This window comes from Monocercomonoides exilis, assembly GCF_001643675.1.
Source record: "Monocercomonoides exilis strain PA203 chromosome Unknown scaffold42-869251, whole genome shotgun sequence".
Classification (NCBI taxonomy): Eukaryota; Preaxostyla; order Oxymonadida; family Polymastigidae; genus Monocercomonoides; species Monocercomonoides exilis.
Genome location: NW_027150587.1, coordinates 697,557 through 720,105, shown reverse-complemented (window position 1 = coordinate 720,105; position 22,549 = coordinate 697,557). Strand labels below are relative to the sequence as shown.

General features: G+C 37.5%; 6 protein-coding genes across 6 annotated transcripts; 4 read left to right on the top strand and 2 right to left on the bottom strand.

The window, feature by feature from the left end:
* The first annotated feature begins 16 nt into the window (after window positions 1-16).
* MONOS_3786 (uncharacterized protein) lies at window positions 17-2,200 on the top strand. The gene is made up of 5 exons (XM_067873807.1): window positions 17-104; window positions 236-457; window positions 515-829; window positions 965-1,062; window positions 1,317-2,200. The coding sequence occupies exons 1-5, from the start codon at window positions 73-75 to the stop codon at window positions 1,403-1,405; spliced, it is 756 nt and encodes a 251-aa protein (XP_067722405.1). The 5' UTR covers window positions 17-72; the 3' UTR covers window positions 1,406-2,200.
* A 66-nt stretch (window positions 2,201-2,266) lies between these two features.
* On the top strand, window positions 2,267-3,233 carry MONOS_3785 (putative 3'-5' exoribonuclease). Its single transcript, XM_067873806.1, has 3 exons — window positions 2,267-2,322; window positions 2,374-2,722; window positions 2,825-3,233. The coding sequence occupies exons 1-3, from the start codon at window positions 2,279-2,281 to the stop codon at window positions 3,023-3,025; spliced, it is 594 nt and encodes a 197-aa protein (XP_067722404.1). The 5' UTR covers window positions 2,267-2,278; the 3' UTR covers window positions 3,026-3,233.
* A 1,647-nt stretch (window positions 3,234-4,880) lies between these two features.
* On the top strand, window positions 4,881-5,637 carry MONOS_3784 (putative Uncharacterized transposase-like protein; the record flags this gene model as incomplete). The annotated part of the gene is made up of 3 exons (XM_067873805.1): window positions 4,881-4,971; window positions 5,027-5,248; window positions 5,495-5,637. The coding sequence occupies 3 exons, from the start codon at window positions 4,881-4,883 to the stop codon at window positions 5,635-5,637; spliced, it is 456 nt and encodes a 151-aa protein (XP_067722403.1).
* Window positions 5,638-6,366: 729 nt separating this feature from the next.
* Window positions 6,367-9,941, top strand: MONOS_3783 (uncharacterized protein; the record flags this gene model as incomplete). The annotated part of the gene is made up of 4 exons (XM_067873804.1): window positions 6,367-6,416; window positions 6,464-7,827; window positions 7,952-8,045; window positions 8,213-9,941. 4 exons carry the CDS (start codon window positions 6,367-6,369, stop codon window positions 9,783-9,785), a joined length of 3,081 nt encoding a protein of 1,026 aa, XP_067722402.1. The 3' UTR covers window positions 9,786-9,941.
* Window positions 9,942-13,053: 3,112 nt separating this feature from the next.
* On the bottom strand, window positions 13,054-19,986 carry MONOS_3782 (uncharacterized protein; the record flags this gene model as incomplete). The annotated part of the gene is made up of 3 exons (XM_067873803.1): window positions 13,054-19,210; window positions 19,457-19,612; window positions 19,741-19,986. The coding sequence occupies 3 exons, from the start codon at window positions 19,984-19,986 to the stop codon at window positions 14,069-14,071; spliced, it is 5,544 nt and encodes a 1,847-aa protein (XP_067722401.1). The 3' UTR covers window positions 13,054-14,068.
* An 836-nt stretch (window positions 19,987-20,822) lies between these two features.
* On the bottom strand, window positions 20,823-22,384 carry MONOS_3781 (uncharacterized protein; the record flags this gene model as incomplete). The annotated part of the gene is made up of 2 exons (XM_067873802.1): window positions 20,823-21,868; window positions 21,929-22,384. The coding sequence occupies 2 exons, from the start codon at window positions 22,382-22,384 to the stop codon at window positions 21,113-21,115; spliced, it is 1,212 nt and encodes a 403-aa protein (XP_067722400.1). The 3' UTR covers window positions 20,823-21,112.
* Window positions 22,385-22,549: the final 165 nt, after the last annotated feature.

The window sequence follows — 22,549 nt, the reverse complement described above, 5'->3', positions numbered from 1 at the left end:
ATTTAAATAAAAACTCAGATCGAGAGTTGCTTTTGATTTCTCATTCAACTCTTTGTATTATTCGCATTTTTAATGGCTGAACCAGAGAAACAACAATTTAACGAGTTTGAAGTTATTTTTGAAGTTATCAGAGAAAAATTTCAATTCGTTTAACTTTTTTTCCATCACCTTTGATAAATGTGTTGAAATACAACAAAAAATAATGATACATAAAACATGTATTCGAATTTTTAAGTACTTTATCTAGTGCTGTATCTTATGACAGCAGGTCAAATACACGTTCTCCAAGTTCGACACAAAGAAAGACTCGAACTCCAACATATGATGGACGAAGAACTCGCTCAAGAGTCGGTAGTCCGAGCCGTGACACAAGAAGGTTCGGCACAACTTCTTCACGAACTCAGAGAGCTGGATCACCATTTCACCCGGGACGAACTATCGTAGAAGAAGAAGAATTGTATAACATTAAATTATACTTTTTATTTTACAGAATATGTACTTTATTTTTATAAAGTCATCATCGGCACATTGAACGAGTCTCTCGTTCGCCTGGCCCTATTTATCAGGTTGATGAATCCAGTAAAGTTGTTATGCCAAGAACAGGAACAACAAAATTTGGTTCGGATAGTAGAGAAAAATATTTTCAAACAGTTGCTTTGTATCCTGGTCCAAAGTATGATCCAAAAGATGATACCACCACTGCGCACAGAGCATCACCTAAGCCGGCATTTGGTAAAGAAGAACGAAAATCTTGGTTTGTAAAGAAGACAGCTTTTGAAGGTCATTATCACACTTTGCCAAAGCCAACTGTTTGCTCGACAACTTCGAGGTTTGACGATATTAATTATTTTCAAAACAAAATGAGTTAAAAATTGAAAAAATAAAACCAATTTATGTAAAATTTCACCAACTGATAACACGATTATATTTGCATTCTTTTTATTGACATAATAATTATTTTAAGTGCTCCGACTGTTGGGTTCAAAAAAGATGGAAGATTCAAAAAGGACTCAGCAAGCGCAGAAGTGCCAGGCCCTGGCTCATATTCTCCTCCTTCTACTGGTTTGACATTGTTCTGTGTTTCCTTCTATTTCATGCTTTTCATTTGGTAATGTGAAATCCTTTCTATGCAAATTCACTCATAATTCAATTTTTTCAATGCATTTATTTATTTATGTTATTCATTTTTCTTTTCTATTTCCTTATTTTTTTTTATTTCTTTCTTTCTTTCTTTTTTTTTTTTTTTGATTTGTCATAACATTAAATGACAACGTTTCCATTCACCTGTAAAAATTTTTTTCTTTCTCTATTTTCAGTTGGAGTTAAGCGGAGCAACAAAGTTGGAGGGACCTTCTCAGGTGGATACAGAGACTGCACAGACTGGTGCTTCACATCAATTCACTAACACTCACAAACAGAAAGCCTTCATCTTTACAGCCACACCTGCCTATTACAATTCTTCTCTCTCTCCCTTTCTTTCTTTCTTTCTTTCTTCTTCTTCTTCCTTTCCATATTCTCTTGCCTCATGCATAAGTTTTTTTTTTTTGTGATTTGTAATGTCTAAATGCTTATCATAGCTATTGTTTCTGTGAATGCAAGTTAACTTGTCATCTTCTTGTTGAAATATGTTCATTCATTTTCACTTTATTTTATTTTATTTTATTTTATTTTATTTTATTTTATTTTATTTTATTTTATTTTATTTTATTTTATTTTATTTGTCTGTGTGTGTAATCTTTCTATGCTTATGATTAACTTGCATTTTTCTTATCCAGCATGTATTTTTTTTCATAAAAAAAAGAGGCGCATTACAATTTTTTTATGGTCATTTGCCATTCATTTCTGTTCTTGTGCCTTTTCTTCATCTTCATCAAACACATTCTCTTTCTCTATGGAATGCATAAATATGTTCTATTTCTTCTCTTTCTGTGATTGTTTAAACTTTCTATGATTATCTTGTCTTTGACAATGGCATTATCTCCTTCTAGTCTTTTGCAAGAGTATATGCCCTCGTTTCCACACAATCGATATTTATTAATATTTTCCCGAAATTCGTCTGGCTCTCAAAACATTTTATGTTTATGAATATTTTTAGAATGGATATTTGACATTGTAAGCTTGTTACAATGTTTGTATTCCTCATTGCCTTGTTTACAGCACTTCACATTTCACTTGTGAATAATTAATCATCATTCGTTAACCTTTTATTTAATTTTTGTTTTTACGTTAAAAAACTTCATGAGTTAAATAAATTTTAATAAGGTTTAGTGATCAAGTTATGAGTTCAATTTACATTCCAGGGCAAAAACTAGGTTCAATAAGGTAACTAAAATTCACATTTTCTTCCTTTTTGATATTTTTTATGCTGTGAAGAACATATGAATCAGGACCTGGAACTTATGTGAGAGGAGATTGTATCTTTGCAAGCGTTTCAGGTGTTCTTGAGGAAACAACGTCTGCATCTGGATTCGGTAAAAAAAAAGTGCAAATTATTAGAAAGAAGGATTCTTTATTGGTTCCACAAATTGGTTCAATTGTTCTGACAAGAGTAACAAAAATTAATACAAGATTTGCAACGTGCATGATTTTGAGCATTGATGAAACTGTTCTTCCTGATCCTTTCCCTGCAATTATTCGAAAGCAAGATGTTAGGAAAACAGAAATAGATAAAGTTGAAATTTGGAATTGTTTTCGTCCTGGTGATCTTGTAAGATGTAAAGTTGTTTGCAAGAAATTTTTTATTTTCAAAGTTTTATAAATTTTGATTCTATTTTCTTTTTCTTTCTTTCTTTCTTTCTTGGAAATTCAACTCTTTATATTTAAGATTTCTCTTGGAGATACACGTTCTTACTTTCTTTCAACTGCAGAAATTGATCTTGGTGTTGTTTATGCAACAAGCATTGCAGGAGAGGTGATGTATCCAATTTCTTGGGAAGAAATGGAATGCCCCAAAACAAAAATGAGAGAACATCGGAAGGTGGCGAAAATTCGATTGGCTGGGCAAGTCGAAGCAGCAGGGAAATGAGTTATATGTGAAAATTGTTCTCTTCGTAATTTTTAAAAAATTCTTTATAAGCATTTCACCAATCATTTCATCTTCTTTTATTTTTGTAATTCTTTTAGAATTGAAAGGAAAAGACTTTTATTGATGCTTTTACATCAAAGATTCGCAAAAGATACACGTTAAGTGTGATTATCTTGATGTTTTTTTATTGAAAGAAAGGCTATGTACAGAATAATTGTTTTTGTGTTCTTATTTGATGATTGTTTTTTTCATTTGAATTATCGTAGGGTAAGAAATATATCATTCCCCATTTTTTATCGGGAACTGAAATTTCTGGCTCTCCAGAGCACAAAATAAATAAATAAATAAATAAATAAATAAATAAATAAATAAATAAATAAATTAATTAATTAATTAATTAATTAATAAATAAATAAATAACAGGAAACATTTAAAAATCTTTTATTTACTATTCCTGAAAATATTTTCGAATTTTTTAATTTTTGTGAAAAGATCCGGAGTTTTCTGTTTTATTTTTATCGATCAAAAACTTGCTCATATTATCTCGAGCTTTTTGTTTCAAGAGTCTGAAGTGTTGTTGCTGTTTCTTCACTTATCTTTTTTTGATGTTTTTTGATATTTTGGAATGCAATTCACTTTATTATTTCATCATTTTTTTTAAATTACACAAAAAATAAATAAATGGGATGATTTATCTGTGCAAGAGAATAAGGCTGACCATTTTTGAAATCATTCTTTCGTTCGAGTTTTGATCTAAATTTCGTATTCAATGGGATTTTTATCAACATTTGGGTAATTCTTTTTGAAAAGTCGCAAATGTTTAATTATCAAATAAATCGAAAATTTCATATTTGACTCAAATTTTCGTTGGCAGACACCAAACTTCTCTAATATGGAATCAATAACTTGATGGTGCTATTTCAAACATTCTTAAGAAGATTTTTGAGTGGAAACAAAAATTTGAGCAAAATATGAAATTTTCGATTTATTTGATAATTAAACATTTGCGACTTTTCAAAAAGAAATACCCATTTGTTTTTGCAATAGCAATATCGTTAACAATAAGTGTTCCCCATTTCAACTCAAAATTTTCAAAATCCAATCGAGATAAAAATTTTTGTCATAACTCGAACGAAAGTGTGATTTCATAAAGGAACAGCCAGGTTTTCCAATGATTTTTGAAACTGAATTGAAAATAATTTAAAAAAAAAAGGTTTTCATGATGTTATTTATGCTTTCGATTCATTTTAGCATATGGCACTAATACGCCACCTTGCCATATTGAAGATAAACTTGAGATCAAAATTTAAATGCACATTTGAAAAGATAATTCAATCGTTAATTAGTAAAAAAATCTGATTTATATATAATATTTTTTGATCAATCCATAAAAAAATTCAAAATATTTGCATGCACTAAAATAATTGATTTTAATATAGATGAGTATATATATTATTCCAAATACAATAACGAATGTCAAACATTTAATCATTTGATGGAGGAAAAACAGAATTTATTGAAGATTTTTTGCGAAAATGGAGAAACCATCCAATGGCAACACGATTATATGATTAATTCTGTCAGAAGATTCCCAATTGGTACTTGTCGTTCATTTGTGGTTTTTCCAAAAGGAAGTGTGGGGAAAAAGTTCTTTAGATGCCGCAAATGCCGAAAAGAAGTCTCTTATAGAACAGGAACTCCGTTTTCAAAATCGAAGCTTTCAAATATAAATTTTATTCTGATCATTCACTTCTTTAAACATCATCTCAATATAAAATAAACATCATCTCTAACTTCATGCGAAAGACATTGTTTTTCTAATTATTATTGCATTTGCCGGAGAACATGTGCTCAGATGATTGGTAAATATCAAACTCCGATTGGAGGTCCTGGCAGCATTGTTGAAATTGATGAAGCTGTTTGGAGTAGGCAAAAATATAAGAGAGGTTTTGAATTTTTATCTTTTGAAACTTAATTATCAATTGAACTTTTTTTTATTAGGACGTGCGAAGAAGCAAATATGGATTTTCGGTGCTCGGGAACGTGGAGGAAAAGCATTTGTTTATCCTGTGTCCAACAAATCTGCTTCAGTATTAATTCCGTTTATTAAAAAACATATTCGTCCCGGAACAGAAATTTCCTCTGATCAATGGAAAGCTTATTCTTCTTTAAGTGAGAATGGATTGACACACTGGACTGTCAATAATTCGGAGCATTTTGTGGGTTTTAATTTTCTCTTTTTATTGTCTTTTTTCATGAAATGTTATTTCTCACTTATTCAGATCCAATTACCGATGCTTGCACAAATCTTGTTGAAGCAAAGTGAGCTGCTCTTCGAAAGTTCATGCCTTCACATGGAGTGAGAATAAATAGAATGCAAGAATATATCTAGTCATTTTTGTTTTTTTCAGAAATCGAAATGTTGATTTTTCCATTTTTGTGTTGAATATCATGAAATGCAATGAAAAGAATACAAAGCTCTTGAGGAAGAAGCTTTTGGTCCAGAAGAAAAGGAAGAAGAGACTGGATCAGAAATTCTTCACGAAGAAGAATCTTCAGAATCAGAATACGAACTTGAAACAGATCATCATCTGATGGGGCTGGGAATATAGCTGATGCATCTGAATGGGAGGCTGATAAATAAATACCGATTTTTCCACACATCATTTATCTTAATTTTAAAATACAACATGCTATTATTGATTATTTCTTTGTTTAATAAAGATTTGTGAAGTGGCTTATAAGTATTATTTGCCAATAAGTCATTAAGCTAGCCTAATTTTTAATCTTTCCGAAATTGAAATATTCTTTTTCAAACTGGTATGAAGATTTTTTTAGAATTCGAATATTTTTTTTTCCAATTAAGATAATTTTCGGAATTTTTTCAAAAGAAAAATGGATAATTAGTTTTATATATTTAATAAGTTGAAAATTTGTAATATCACTCATTAAGTCACTTGAATACGAACTCAAATGAAACTGTTATTCATTAATCAAAACAACAGAACCATAATGACTTATGATAAAATCGTGTCTTTTGCATGTTCGAAGGTTTCAAATGCTTACAGCACAAAGAAACAACCAAATAATAGCCAACAACATGGTTTGAATGATCCTATCTAATCTTTAAGAAACTTTTCCTTTAACGCTCTTTATGTGCGTTTTTATTGAATATTGAAATATAAAAATAAATTTGACTTCTTATGTTTTGAATATAATAACCCTGAAAATTATGAACAATAATTTAACCACACCGTTATGCTAAAGGCTGCGAATGCAGAGACAAGAAGCGATAAACGCATGCATTTTTCATTTTTTGATATTTTTTTTGATTTGTCCGGATGGAAATTTTTGTAGTTCAGACACCTGAAGACTCACCAGAAAATTCACAGTATCTCTACGGTAATTTGAATACTAAATTATTTTACATGCTTTCAGATCTCAAAAGTTCAGAATTGAGGAATATCGCAATGCTTCCAAGCAAATCCACGAAATTCTATCGCAACATGCTGGGAAAATGGAAACACTGTCTCCCAACTTTATAAAGCATGCTTTTGAGGAATGCGTAAAAGTTTTAAAGGTAGTTGATAACGAGGAGATAGTGGTTTCATTTGTCAAGGCGATTATCCAAATCATTGATGCAAAATCCTATTCTGCACCATTCACCAAGCTGAGGAAGAATGAAATTTTATTAACAGGCTTCGAAAGGCGGTGGATGCGCAATCATTTTGATCAGGAAAGACCAAATACGAAGGTGCAACTTTTATCTTCATTTCTTTCAACTTCAATTCTTCAACGAGCAATTTTGGAGGGGAGCATGGTTGGGGCACTGGTGGAGCGTGTCTGTGCAACAGAGAGCGAGGCTGTGATGTGCGTTGCTGCGAGAGCATTTCTTCAGATTGTGAAGATGGCTGACATGAGCGGGATGGAAGCGCTGGAGAGGCTTAGTGTGCTGGATGGGGTGGACTCGATTCTGGTGCGTTCCCAAAGTAGCTGCGGTTTGAGTGATGCGATGGCAGTGCTGCAGCTGATGTACAACAGAAGAAGGTGCGTGTCGAAGAAGTCGTATGAGTACTTTCTGATTGAATACGATGCGCATTATTTTGAGGCAGTTTTGGCTGAAATTGCGATGGGAAACAAGAAAAGAGGAATTGCACGGACGAAGCTGAGCCTTCGAGCAGCAGTAGAAGAAAGCGGGATTAATGTGCAGTGCGAAGTAAATGATGCAGAAGAGATTGACGACTCTGAAAAAGAAGAAAAAGAAGAAGAAGAAGAAGAAGAAATAAAAGAGGAGGGAAAAGAAGAAACTGAAAAGAAGAATCCTGCTGAGCAAAGTGAAGGAAGCAAACGAAAACAAATGGAAGAGACAGAATATTGCCAGTCTTCAGCATCAGCCAGTTCGTCAGCAAAAACGATAGAAAAAATGCAGAAAAAAGCGAAAAAGCCATTTCTTCCGATGGAAGTGCGTATCAAAGCTGTTCTTGCGCTTTATTCGACAGGAGCGAGGTGTGTTTTTCGGAGAATTAATCCGATCAAAAGCATTGTGCGTGTGCTTATTGCAGGGATTATGATTCCGAAGGATGCTGAAGAGGAATATTTGAGGAGGAAAAATCAGCTGTGGAAAGGAGGGAAAGAAAGAGAAGAAAGAGAAGAAAGAGAAGAAAGAGAAGAGGCAGAAGAGGCAGAAGAGGCAAAAGTTGAAGTTGACGAAGATTATGTTGCAGAGATGATGGCTGACAAGTTTGATATTTGGCAAGTCAGACGCTGCATTCTGTGCATTGATGCATTGTTTGGACAAAATCGTATGCAGTTTTTGCTCAAATTCTTTTGCACAAAATAAAAAAATTTGATTATTATTATTATTATTATTATTATTATTATTATTATTATTATTATTATTATTTTATTCTCTTTTAATAATCATAGGAAAGGCAACGATGTCAACTTATTCAGAAAATGTTGAATTTTTGTCTGATCGACAATTGAAAATTCTTGTTGAGATGCTGCTTCGGCTGAATAAGTTTGCCATTTAAATTTTCTATTTCTGTTTCTATCTCTTTTTTTCCTTTCTTTTTGCGTATAATTTAAAATTATAATTTTTAATATTATTCTTATTCAATTTTTCATATTTTTTTATTTTATTCAATCTTTTTGTGTTTCCCTTCACATTTACAACCAACCAATCAGTTTTCCAGACGAGCTCTTCTTCTGCTTGTCGAGCCATTGCATTGAAAACATCTGCATAATCTGCCAAAAGCAGATGAAACGATTGTTCTTCCCATTGTTTGAGAAGCAGCTGATGGAGTCTTTGGACGAAGTGGAGGAAGAAATGAGGGAAGCAATTCAACAAAGAAGCAAAATGAATAAGAATAATAAGAAGAAGAATAGAACTGATGGATACGAAGGAGGAGAAGAAGAAGAAACGATGATTGTTAGCACAAAACAGGTTGAGTCCATAACATCAAAGACATTCCAATTTGACAACGACATCAGCTATTATTACCCGTTCCACCACATTTGCAAGCCCTCTTTGGAAAAATACAGTTCTCCAGTTGAGTTCGAGTTTGACTGCAAGAGCAGCTGGAAAGCACACAAATTGGAGGTCAGAAAGAGCTTGGCTGCAACTACTCGTGAATTCAGCCGCAGAAACATCGAAATCCAAAGAAATCGGAACTTCAATGGAGTTGCGAACGGAGAAGGAGAAGAAGACGAGGAAGATGCCATGTTTGATCAGATGAACCCCTTTACCCCCACGCTGAAAGCTGAGAAGAGATCGCATCTGACTGTTCCGCTGTACCACTATTCTTCAGCAGCACTCCGCTTCAACCATTCCCTCAGCTGCATTGCAGCTGCCTTCTGCATCCAAAGCAACAGCTGCGATGAGCTTGCAATCCGTCCGTTTTATAAGAGGCTGGTCGACAAGATGGCGCATCCTTTTCCTCTCGTTGCCCCCATCACTGTGCAGCAGATTGAGTGCAGGGCGTATCAGCTGCAGTCGCTGGAGTCTGTTCAGATCTCGATTGATGCGTTTGTGCTGCAGACGATGACGAATGTGGAGAAGGAGCTGCCCTTTGCATTTGCCATGGGGTTTGTGCATGTTCTGTTTGAGTGGCTGGCAGCTGGGAGGGATGTGAAAGGGCGTGTAGCGTATTATGCGGTGCAGATCATCCGAGAGACGTGCATCATGTTCATGCGCATTGCAAGGGAGATGAGGGTGAAAAATGCTTCTGTCTACAATCGCAATGTGGAAGTGCACAACAGGGACAACAGTGAAGGCAGAAATAACAGAAGGAATTTTGCATATGGGATGCCTGGCCCGCAATATGAGCAGTTTAAAACTCTTTCCTTGCTGGAGATGAGCATGTGCTACGATGGGATGTATTCACTTTATTTGAATTTCCCCACGACGAAGCAGTTGCCCTCGCTGAAAAAGGCAGACTTTTCAGAAGACGAGGAAGAGCTGATGAAAGGAGCGGATGATGGGGCTGTCCGCCTCCTCAGGCTGATTGAAGACGAGCTCGAAGAAACAGGGCTGCGTGACCGCATCGAAGCTACTCCACAAAAGAGTGGCTTGCAGCCGTTCTGGCTGTGCTCTGGCTGCCTGCCTTCGAAAAACAAATTGGCTTCGCCTCGAAGCATCCTCGAATTCAAGACGAGTGCATTTAATGGTCTGACTGAAGCAGCATTTGAACTTCCACCGTCTGACATTCGCTCAAGGCACCAGCACAGAGCTGAAGGAAGAAATGAGCGCAATATTTAAAATCAATATGGGACGAAATATTTTGCATTATAGATTTTGTTCCACACACACAATATTTTGTAATATTTTTTCCAATTTTATAATAATTCTATTTTTATTTTTTCGTGAGAACGTGAGAATTATAATGATATGAAAGCAGAAACAGTGTTGAACAAATTATTATATCTTTCATAAATGCAAAAATTAAACCCTAAATGTTTAATCTATTCAATCAGAAGGAAAGAACTTCGAGAAAATTGAAAATCGATCTTTGACGCTCTGTTAAGATGAATTTTCTTGTAAAAATATGATTGACATACACTCCTTTATAATTATTTTCCAAAACATTTTTGTTGAATTCATCACTTGTTGCGTTTAGTGAAAAAGTACACTTTTTGATTCAAAGACAGTGAAACTTCTGTATCAATATTGGTCTCGCTATCTTGATATTTTGTGAAAAGCAATTGTTGCGTAACAAGAAATTCAAGAGTACATGATAATGCATTTCTCAAAATAAAATGGAATTCAATTTTCAATGAACGAAAATGAACGTTCAAAAGAGAATTTTTGAGATTTTTGAAACTGAAGAAAGTTCTCTCGTTCTCTCAAATATGTATTGATTTAAATTATTTCTTCTCCCTCTTTATCAAATCCATTAAAACTCTCTCCCTTCAACAGAACTTTTCGCAAAATCAATTCAAAAAGTTAAAAATGACAGCAGCAAACTTTCAGAAAGGTTGAAGCCTGCTTCAATGTTGTATTCTTCTGATTATGTTTTGTTTCCTCATCAAAAATTCATTTTTCATTATTTTTTCAAAACTCTTTCATGAAGCTTCACCGACCATTCCTTTTCAGCCATATCCCACATTTGAATGAGTTGCTTTCCAACTTTCCAAAAAAGTGAGACTCTTTTTTTCTTTCTCAAAAAATGTTGACGCCAGACGCACTATCAATCCACTTGTCCTGTTTCATTGATAATGCTCTTTACTGCATTCAAGAAATATTCTACGAAAAAAAGAAAATATTCTCCTCTTTTTTGAAACAAATCTGATTTTTTTGTCATTACAAATGAGATGGATGAAAAAATCTTCACAATGAATTGAATAATAATAAATGCAAACGTATATTGATTTTCATATTCATCAAATAATTGTTGTGAATACTTTGTCGAACAATCAATAAAATAATCAGACAGAATCCTATGGTTTGCATCGTCTTTCCTGTGATTCAATTTGCTCCAAGGAATAGCAAGAATATATAGAAGTGATAAAACATTCATAGAATTCTCAGTATGTTGTGGAAAAGCAACTTGAATATCTATCAGATCTGAGAGTCCATTATTATATAATTGAATAATCGGAAGCGCTGTTTTTCTTTGTTGGCAGGAGTCAAAAATGTCAACGCAAGGAAAAATGGTATGAGTGCTGATTATGTTGTAGTTATTTAGAGTTTTTAATAAATCATCAATTTCTTCTATCGAAACATATACGAATTTAATATAAATTCTGAAAATGGTGTTGTTTTCTGAATGAAATTTTTCACCAAAAATACAGGATACGAACAACACGAAAAAATTCAATGGTGCGCTGTTGAAGTTGCATATGAATTTTTATTGATTGGATTTCTTTCATTTCTTTGCTTTTGTTGAAGAATTGCTGAATGGACTGGGAGATTGTTCAAACGATGAACAGAAACAGAAAATTGAGGAAATAAATGAGTTAATTGACAAGATGAATGAAGCGCAATTTAGATCCGCACTTACCATTAAATTCTTCAATCAAATAAACAAAATGATTGAAGAAAAGAAATTTTCATTGGAAAATTCAATATTGTTGATGAAATCCCTGGGATATTGGAAAATTATGAAAGATGCTCGGATTTCGACTTTTGAACGATCTTCGTTGTGCAAAATGTTTGAAAAGATGATAATTAAAGAAGATCAGAAAAAAGATAAAAAGGATGAAAAACTGCTGGCTGATATTTGCGAATGCTATTTATTCTTGCACAAAAAAGGTTGTGCTATCAGCGATGACACGATGAAAATATGTGTTTCTTGCCTTCTGAAAGTTGCTTTGAACAAAGAGGAAAAGGAGGAAGCTTAAACAGAAGTGGAAATAGCTCTTCTTGCCTTGGGCAATGCTGGATATCATGTTTGAGAGCATTTTTCTCATTTTGATATTTTTTAACTTTTTTTCTTGTTTTTTGATAAGAAATTGGATAAAGAATTGTATCTGAATGAGATCAAGGAGATCATTGAACATCATCAGGAGCATCACAATTTGACAAGACTCGCATATCAGTCTGTTTGGAAGTTTTTGATGTATCGGGTGATATATGATAATAACTTGGAAAGAGTTATTGCCAGTGAGGTGCATTGCGCGAGAGAAGCAGCAAGAGAACTGGAAGAGCTGAGAGAATGTGTTGATTGGAAGAGAAAAGAAGAGGAAATTGAAGAAGAAGAAAGGAAATATATCGTGATGATTGAAAGATGGCTGGACGATATTTTCTGTTTCCTTTTGTGCTGCAAGTCTCATGATGAAGAGTTTGTTGGTTTATTTGGTTGCATAATCAGAATATGCAGAGAAGCAAGAGATGCACACAAAGAAATTGTCTTTAGGTGTTGCATTTATTTTGAGGGTTTGGTGAATGACCAATCAATTTTTCCTGTTGTTTATGATTTACTGAAATGCGGAGCAGTTGATTTCTTTTTGGAGGAAATTAACAACTATTCGTTCAAAAACTACATGGCATCTCATTTCTTGAATTTCTTTTCAAAATTTTGAAAGATATTGAGGGAAATGGAATGGGAAGGAATGATTATGAAGAATGGATGAAGTTGAAAAGAATGATGTTCGACAAGAAGGAAGAGGAAGGATATGAAGATATCGTTGCAAGCTTTTATAAAAGATTGTGTGATCTTGACGATGTATTTGGTTTTGATTTCTCGTTGAACATTTCAGACTATTTTGTAAATGTTTGAGGAAATGAAATGAATTTGATTTTTGTTTCCTTTTATTTTTATTTGTCTTTTTCTTTCTTCATCATTTCGCAAAATACAAAATGCAAAATGCATAAAAAAAGGTGCTGATAAATTAATGACTTTAATTTTTATCAAACCAAAAAAATAATAATGAAAAAATTACAATTTTTTGATTTTCAATGTGAAAATGAATAAATGATTCATTTCTCATTTCTATGTTTGTGCAATCTCACACAAACCTCCAAAGTCAAGAGTGAATCAAAGCAATTACAAAAATAGTGATGCACACATGGACAATTTTGTTTTTTTATTGTTGGTATATCAGCCATCAATTGCGTGTAAAAAATAATCAAAACTTTAAAATGAACAAATCTGAAAACTTACGTAATGAAAATAAAATTCAATCAAAATGAAAAAAAGGATTTGGAGACATTTTTCATTTTTCTCTTCCAAATCAAAACATTCAAGTTGAACATTCATTTCAACAGGGAAATAAAAACAAAACAAAACAATAAAAAAAAAAAAAAATTCAGAGGACTTTTAAAAAAACAAAAATATAAACCACATGATTAAACAATAAAAACAACATTTATGTTGCATGCATTTCATCAGTTAAACTTTGAAATCAAATTAATATGGAAAATAAAAAACTGACTTTTTTCAAACAGCAAAAATAATTTCACAAAAATATGAAAGAAAAATAGCTGAAAGCTGGAGTCAGAAAGCAAATGAGCTAAATATACAATCTGAGTATCATTTTTCAAAGAAATGAAAAGAAACACAGATCAAGAATGATTGGGTGTTGAGAAATATCAAAATTTGACACAACTCCACGCAAACAACACACTAATAAATTTCAACATCAAACATATCAACATCCATATGACTTATAAAAAAGAAATAAAAATTTCGCAAAAATAGGTGCTTACGCTGACAAAAAAGCATATGCATCCAATTAGAAAAGAGAAATAATGAAAGAAAAAAAAAAAAGAAATGGTTGATTCAAAATTAAGACGATGAAACATCCCAACAAAATGAAGATAATGATGAAGGAGACATAATAATTGCAAATAAAAGAAGTTCACAAGATAATAATATAAAAGAAAAGAAAACAATGCATGTTCAATAAATGTTTTCACATTAAGTCTCCAATGCAACTATGCAATCACCTTTTTTGTAATAAACTTCAGTGAAAATAAAAAATACCTCATGCATACAGACAAGCTACATATTCTATCACATATTCTAACCCCCTCCCACCTGCTGCTATCAGCATTTTCATTTAATTAATTCTATAATGATTGCTATTGCTGCTGCAATGATTCTAATTCAGCCCAAATGCAGCCTCAGCAAACGTGATGTCCTCGTCACTGAAGTGGATGTCAAACAGCGAAGAAAGCTTTCTCCTCCCGACTGCTTTCGCCACCTCGTTCTTTGAGCGCAGCTGGTCTCCAATCAGCGTCAGCCTCTGTCTGATCAGTGTGTGCTCCTTCTGATGCTTCTCTGCCCCAACATAGCTCCTCTCAGCCATCTCCTTTTCCTCCTCCCCAAACACCTTCTCCACAGTCGACGTCAGCTGGTAAAACGCCGAAGTCACCAGCTCAAAATGCTCGTTCTGCTTCACACACACAAGCAGCTGCTGCACCGCATCCATAACAGCCTCTCTTCCTCTGTCAAACGAGCCCTGCCCTGTCGCCATCGATTGCAGAAACTCAACCTCTTTCTCGCCTTCTCTAGTCGGCAGCAGCTCAAACAGCTTGCTCGACACATTCTCCACAAACCCAATCTCTCCGATCCACCTCATCCCGTTGCCAAACATCGACACAAAATACAGCACACAGAAGCACACCACAGCAACCGTCAGGATCGTTATCGACTCCTGCACCTCCTCCTTCCCTGTCGCCAGAATCATGTTCGTCATCTTGTTCATCCCAGCCACAATGTCGCTCCTCAGCGCTGTCAGAGCAAAGCGCGCATCAGCATTCATCACATTCACATCCTCAACATCCATCTTCGAGATCCTCTCCAGATTCACTCTCAGCCGCGCCAGCAGCGTCGTCAGCCCGTATATCGTTCCTTTCACCCCGTACATCCGAAAGGGGTCAGCCTCCGAGCAGTCGTCAGAGTCAGCTAGATAGCACTTCGCCTCCTTCAGAAGCATATCACGGTTGATGGCAGTGTTCATCCGCTTCACAGACACCGAGTCGTATGTGTAGTCTCCCGAGTGCGAATACTTCGAATCGCCAAAATGGCAGCCCAGATGCACCGCTTCGAAATAGCGCGACATCGGAACAAGCAAGTCGCGGGAAACAGCCGGTGAGCCTGAGCAGTGCGAAGAGCTGTTCAAAATGGGATTGTGCGATGTGGCAAACGTGACGGACTGGTCTGTCTTCAGCAGAGCCAGCGGCTGAAGCACAGTCAGCAGCAGATACTGGATCTGGAACAATATCGATGCACGCATCCCAGACAGGATGATGTTCGCAGAGGTAGGTTTGAAACTGTTCACAAAAATGCACACCAACGCAATCGTTGTTCCAATTGTCACAACACCAAGCACTGCTGAAAGAACTGTGGTGACAAGAATCGTTGGTGTGACAGGACTCGGCAGCTGCTTGTATGCTGCTTCCAGTTTTTCCATCTCCTTTTCCATTCCTTCTTCCCAAGCTGCATCCTCAACGGCATTTCTTATCAGTCCCATCTGCCTGCTCTTCTCTGCTTCTTCAGTGTCTTCCTCATCCAAACTGTATTTAGCTTCTGACATTCCTTTGAGCTGAACTTGCGCTTTCTGAGCAAGATGCTCGTTGCTGCTCCGATGAACATGTTCTGCTTTTGAATAAGCCACTATCACTGGCTGAGCTGGAGCCAAAGGCACTGTTTCTGGAAGCAGCCCACTTTGCTCATTCGAAGACATTTGGCTCTGACGGAACAGAACAGGCGATGCTGCCGGAGACAACAGCTGCATCGTGCTGAAAGCAGGGCTGTTTTCATATTCCATGCTCGAAGATTGAGTGGAGAACAACCCGTTTGCAGACGCAGCGGAATGAAACTGACTTCCATTCCCATCAACATTGGTGCTTCCAATACCACAGCCATTTGAATACCTGCTTCCAGTCGAAAGAGCAGGAAGAAACTGAATCGACTGTGCATCGCTGGTCAGATCAACTCCCTGGCTGTTTGTGTTCATATGCTGCTTGCGCATCGGAAGCAGTGAATATCCACGACCATCAAACAAAGGCACCGGCTGAGACTTCAATGCACTTCCAATGCTTGTCAGCTTTTTGATGTCAGCTGTGAGAATGCCTTCTTCTTCTGCGCTCTTCTCAAATCCCATCTCCTGGCCAACATTTCCATTGACACTTGTCTTGAAATTCTGATGCTCCACAAGCAGAGCATCGTTTCTCGACAGATATGAAGGAAGCTCCCCTGTTGCCCCATCACACCCACTTTTCGACTTGCTCAAAGAATGCATAATATCTGATGGCATCGATCTGGGTGATTTTGGAGATTCAAAATGAGGTTCATATTTCTGTGTGCCTTTCGCACTCTCTTCGCCCATTCTCGGAGACACAAAATGCGATGCACCAAAAGTCAGTGCTGTCGAAGTCTGCTCTCCAAAAAGCGATTTCGAAGAAGAATACGAAGGCGAGGTGTCTATGTTGGACTCATCCATTGGTTCTGCCCCAGGAAGCATCGAAGGTGACGATCCAGTCACTCCAAGCTCTCCTTCAGATAAGCTCAACACAGGCAGACATTTCTCCTTCTGCTGCTGTGATGTATTCATCATCTGCACTCCAGGCAATGAACTTGCACTGCTGCTGCTGCTGTCTGTAAGCTTCTCCTCAGCCAGATGGAGAGGCTGAACAGAACACTGCTTGCTTCTCTTTCGATGCGAACACTGCATGCTCTCGTCCTTCCCTTCCTCCAAAAGCAGCGACCCAGCCTCCTCCCACTGCTCGTCTCGGTTGCTCCCACAGCTTTCTGAACGTTTCGAGTCCTCGTTCTCCCGAAGCAACGCTGTCACAGAAAAACAATCCTCCGAATCAACATCGTCGGCCCTCAGCAGCCGCCGGATCACACTCTGCATCTTGTTCTTCGGAACATCCAGCATCGCATGCAGCGCTCTTTCCCTGTTCTCCACTGCTGTCTTCGTCACCTTCACAAACATCACTAGCTGCCCAGCTGTCAGAGGACCCAGGAACAGCACGATGATCAGCACAAATACTGCAACGATCTTGTCGCAGTCTGTGTTCATCAGCTCGAAATACGACATGATCACCCGTTTCGCCCCGTCCAAGATCGGCACAGGGCAGTTGAACACCAAATACTGCATGCTCGGCAGATAGTCTGGATACTCCGGGCGGGCGGCCATGTCTGAAATCGAGAGGTGGTGGATCATCTGCGACAGCGTCGACAGGATGTCGATCATCGACGTCGGGTGGAGGATCTGCTTTTTCGTGTCCACCACCTCCTCTGTGCTCCCGTCTGCCTGCGTCTCGTTCTTCGTTGTGAATATGAACACATACGTGTCCACGTCTGCCGTCTCCCACGGATCCATGTTCGACGTCGTCTCATGCACCCTCCCCAGCATCGACGCCAGGCTCTCCGATGTCTCCCGCAGCATCTCCAGCAGCTGCGCCTTGCGCACCATCGTCGTCATCCACTCATCCACAACCGTCTGATTCGCAAACTTGTACTTCACGTCGTACACAAAGAAGTTGTACCCGATTGCCGCCGACCGCGCTGTGTGGTACGACAAGTCGCACACATTCCGCAGCGTGTCCAGGTTGTTCTGATACGCATTCGACATCACCACATACACAACCAGCCCCACCGCCAGCGCTGCTATCCCCACCAGATGCAGAGACACCACCGCACACTTCATTATCCCCAGCCCGGCGCCTCCACTCATGCTCTTGTTGCGCCCTCCCATCATCAGATCAATAATCATCATGTCTTTCCTCTTCTTCTTCTTCTTCTTCTTCTTCCTCTCACTCTTCCTCTTCCTTTCGCTCTCTCTTTTGTTCTTTTCTGTGTCATTCAGCGCTTTCTGCAGTTGCGCCTCGCTTCTCTCCAAATTCGCCATTTCAGACAATGATTGGCTTGCTCCCAATTTGCCTTCCAACCCTCTTTGTGTGCTTGTTCTTTCGTCTCCTCTCCCAGTCTGCACCTCAAATCTCCTGTGCATCGCAACACGAACAGAATGAGATTCACATTCGGTGTTGGCCTCACCTTCAGCTCCTGTTTTCTTGCTTCTCTCGCTTTTCTTGCTGCCCATGTATTCTGTATCAACTGCACCCAGCGGGAAATCTGGAAGCGTGTCAGTCGATGTTGTGGCTGCTGTGTGTGTCTGTGTCATTGTCGTCTCGCTGACGGAAGTAGACTCCTCCTCAATCCGATCCGCTCTGTTCAAAATCATCTCTGCCTCGTCCTCGTCGTTGTAGATGTCCAGCAGCAGGCGTGCATAGCTCCGCAGCACCGCTGTGTTCTGCCCGTGAGATGATATCAGCTCCTCATAGCTCTTTCGGGCAATTTCTTCATTCTTCACAATCAAATTCAGATGAACTGGAATCGACTTGTAGTCTGGCTGGATTGCCGTCACGTTCTCGAAAAAGTCCTTCATCGCACTCACAGCCATCTCGTGGTGCTTTTCCGCTTTTGCCAAAAGAGAAGTGAAGGCAAACGAATTCAGTTCGCTGGCTCCGTTCTGGCTGTTCTCTCCGCCCGCTCTCCCGCCGTTCTCCTTCGCCTTGCAGAACAGCACAAAGCTCAGAAACAGACTCGGAGACAGCGTCCGCGCCTTCCGAATGAGCATGCTCGCTTTCATGTGGTTTTTCCGATATGCCGACAGAAACGACGCATACTGGAAGCACAGCATGCTGCTGCTCTTGTTCGTCTTCAGCCCCTGTGTGTACACATAATCTGCAAACGTCAGATGCGCCATCGTCTGATACTCCTCCTTTTGCACAAATCGCAGCGATGACTCGATTCTTTCGGGCCTTTTCAGCGAAGGCAAAGTCAAAGGTAAAGACGGATTATCGCTGCTAGTCTCAGAAACCTGACTCCCAAAAGCCAACAAAAGATACTTTTTCTCTCTCGTTTTTCGGCCTATCGTAGGCAACACCACTGCGCACACAACAATTCCACCAATCAACCCAACCGCTTGAAACACAACTGTGCCAATCCAGTTGCGTGTTGCCCTTTCAACTGCATATCCAACTTCACCAAACAGCCTCAAGCACCCAAACATGCACCATTTCGCGCCCATGAGCAGATTCCCCTCCAGCTTGTATATCGGCTGGACACACACAAAATACACGGCCATCGCCAGAGACGAGCCAATCGTCACAGCTCCTCGCCAGAACGGCCACCCATACAGCATCCTCATCGCAAACACACACCCAAAAACAATGCACGAATCCACTCCCTTCCATAGCCCGCTCGACGACGACATCAATCCTCCATATTTCTGATTGTTATTGAAAATCATATTGTTCACCATGAAACACATCAACAACAAATAAAAAACTGTGACTATTCCAAAACAAAACCCCAAAATCGAAAGCAAATCACCCAGACAAACACCCTCATATCCTCGATGAAGCATTTGCTTTCCCGAGTGATAACAATCAAAACCAGTGATACACAAAGAAATAAACGGAATAAATAAAATGGTAAATGTCAAATGTGTTATCCATCGCAAAAACGATATTACCCACGGCTGCGTCCCAGCAATAACGCCCTGAAAAGCAGCCACAACCAGCAGATACGAATCAAGCAAGATCAGATATCCTGAACATCCCATAATCACATACGAATTCATTTTTCCTGCTACTAACCCAATCGATGTCCCGTCCAGAAAGCACATATACTGAAACATTTTCATTCAAAAATTCAAAAAAAACAAGCCATCCAAAGGAGCAAATAAAAAAAAAATAGCATAATAAATATTTTTCAAAAAATTAATTTTTTCTAATTATTTGAAAAAAAAATTCATACATAAGAAAAATGGTTCACTGATTGTGCAGGAATGTCAATTCGAAAAAGGCTGATCGTCATCATCTGGAGCATTGTCACTGTCCAAACGAATATTTCCCATTTCCTGCTTGTGTGTTTTGGCTGATCGTAAAGTGGCGAAAAAATGGAGAACAGAATTGTTTCGAGTTTGTTCAGTCCTTCAGATTGGGAATAGCCAATTGACATTCCGCTTGAAATTGAACTCCTCGATTTGATGTCGTCTTTCATTTCTTTATCTGCTTTCGAAGCGAAAACTTGCGAGCCTTTTTGCGAGAAAAATACTGAAAAGATCAAAATGAAACCCACAATAGCTTTGCAAGAAACTTTCCGTTTCCATAACAAGATAAAACTCCATTAATATATTTGCATATTATTATGAACGTTTGCGTTTTGGATTGTTTTGGCGAGCAAGAGAATGGAGATAAAAAGGAGAAAAATCAAAAAATGAACGGAATAACATTCTCTTGAAAAAAAGAAAAATCCTTTCGATTACAAAATATTTGACAAAAAACCTGTTTCAGAAAATAATGATTGCTTGATGAGCAACATTTATGACAACTTCCAAGATCATCACTCAAACAAGAAAAAAAATACTTGCTTCACTTTTGGTAACTCAAAAACTCTGAATGAAACCCAGAAAAGCAAGTTTCCCTTTTCTCTCATGCATCACTTCAATGAACATTTTTTTTATTGAAGCTGCAATCAGAAATTACCTGTTGTTCATTAAACTGAGCAAGCATCCTTCTGTGTGGTCCACTTCATATTCAACGATTCAAAAATTCATAAAACAAACTTCAGCTTTTATTATCATATGAAATTGCTGAAAAGTCGAATATTCAAAAGATATTTCATTTTTCAGAAAGTTCGTAAGCAGCTAGTTCTTGGATGAAAAGAGTTTTTAATGTTATTTTACGATAAGAAATAAAGAAAAGAGGTACTTGTTGGAAATAACTTCATGAGAAATCTTCAACTCAGCATGCTCGCGTGAATACGGGCATGCCCTTGATCGATAAAAAGATAAAAAAAATCAAGAGCTTGTTGAAAAAAAGAAAAGAAAAAACCACTTTTGCATAATGTTCATGCTTCAATGACAAAATAAATAAATCATGAAAATGCATATTTATCACAACAAAAGAGACAAAAATCAGGAACAAACACATTTCTGATCCTGTGCAGAAAATGTTGATTCGGCAAAATGGTCAAACAACAACACTGCCCAACGAATTATGCAAAACAACTGAATGTTTTATCTCAGCATTTTCTGACCTTATTCTTTTTTGAGGGCAGACAAAATGAAGAAGGAGAAATGAAAGAAAGCAAGATTGACAAGAAATAAAACACGTGCTTCAGAACATCAGCAAGCCACACAATAATCAGAAGGATTTCTTGAAAAATACTCTCCATAGCTGTCATTGAGCTGAAGAAGCATGTAATTGCAGCTGACAATAAAGTCTTCATATCCTTCCTCTTCCAGTTTTTCAAATAGCCTTCTTTTGTTCACCTTCATTTCGCCTGTGCTCCAATGTTCGTTCCCATCCGGTTGTGTGCTCGGCCCAGACGAAAAGAGACGAAAGAATTTGATGTTCATTTCCATTGAGTAATATCCAGCTGTTGGCTGAAATGCAGCCTCCAAAGCAGCATCAATAGCTCCGCCTTTCACCAATTCATCCACACTTGCAACGTTTTTGAAAAGCATTGAATGAAAATCTCTGATGCACTTGATGCTTATTTCACTGTAATTTGCTTGTGCCAGTCTGTGGATTCGACACAAACATTCAACCAATGCAGCAGAATCTATTTTCCCCTCCAACTGAAAGAAACAATAATCAGACACAGAATCAATCCATCCGTTGAAAATGAACCATTCTTCTTTCGCCATTTTCTTTTTCTTCCAATCCACAATTTTTGCCTGTTCTTCCAGCTCTCTTGCTGCCTCTCCCGCAAAATGAAGCTCATTCACAATAAGATCTTCCAATCCTTTTTCATCCAGGAACCTGCAAACCAAAAACCTCCAAGCTGACTGATAAGCCAGATGCGTCAGATGGCAATGCTCCTGATGATATTCGATGATTTCCGTAATCTCGTTCAAATACAAGTCTTTTTCCATTTTCTTATCAAAAAAATTAAGAAACAAACGATTGCATGAAAAAGGAAGCAGAAGTGTTCACACATTAAATTTGCTGATGTTGCTCAGTGCCAACAAAGCCATTTCAACTTCTTTTTGAGTCTCCTCGTTTTCCTCTTTCTTCAACACAACTTTCAGAAGAAAGGGCACGCACAATATAATCATTTTTTCAGAAATGATAATGTCAAAAAGCAAAAGATAGCTTTCGCAAAGATCAATCAGCAGCTGTTCATTCTTCTCCTCTTTTTTCTTCTCTTCTTCATCAATCATTCTCTCAACTCTTTTCTGAAGAAAAGAATAGCAAAATCCATTACAACATAATTCTGTCAGCATTTTATAATACCCCATGTGCTTCAGCAACAATAGCGCATTTTCCATTGGCATAGTATTTTCTTCCACCATCTTGTCCATTTCTTTGAAAAATTCATCTGTCAAAATTGGTTCTTCTCTTTCAACTTCCGCTTTTTCAGTCAATACGATCATTTCTTCAATCACATGCATTTGCTCTTCCGCTGAACAATTTTTCAATTGCGAAAACATTTCTTTGTTCAATTGACGACCATCAGATTTTTTCAATGCAAAAAAGATTATTTTGTTCTATTTCAACAAAGAAATAAAAAAGTCCAATAAGAGCAAACCCGAAAACCTTTCTGCAAAAGTCATCTC

Excerpts from the sequence above, each read along its gene's own strand:
- MONOS_3786 (XM_067873807.1), top strand. The coding sequence starts at position 73 with ATGGCTGAACCAGAGAAACAACAATTTAACGA. Across the intron at positions 105-235 it reads GAGAAACAACAATTTAACGA|TACTTTATCTAGTGCTGTAT; the intron begins GTTTGAAGTTAT and ends CGAATTTTTAAG. Across the intron at positions 830-964 it reads GTTTGCTCGACAACTTCGAG|TGCTCCGACTGTTGGGTTCA; the intron begins GTTTGACGATAT and ends AATTATTTTAAG.
- MONOS_3785 (XM_067873806.1), top strand. The coding sequence starts at position 2,279 with ATGAGTTCAATTTACATTCCAGGGCAAAAACTAGGTTCAATAAG. Across the intron at positions 2,323-2,373 it reads CAAAAACTAGGTTCAATAAG|AACATATGAATCAGGACCTG; the intron begins GTAACTAAAATT and ends TATGCTGTGAAG. Across the intron at positions 2,723-2,824 it reads ATCTTGTAAGATGTAAAGTT|ATTTCTCTTGGAGATACACG; the intron begins GTTTGCAAGAAA and ends TTTATATTTAAG.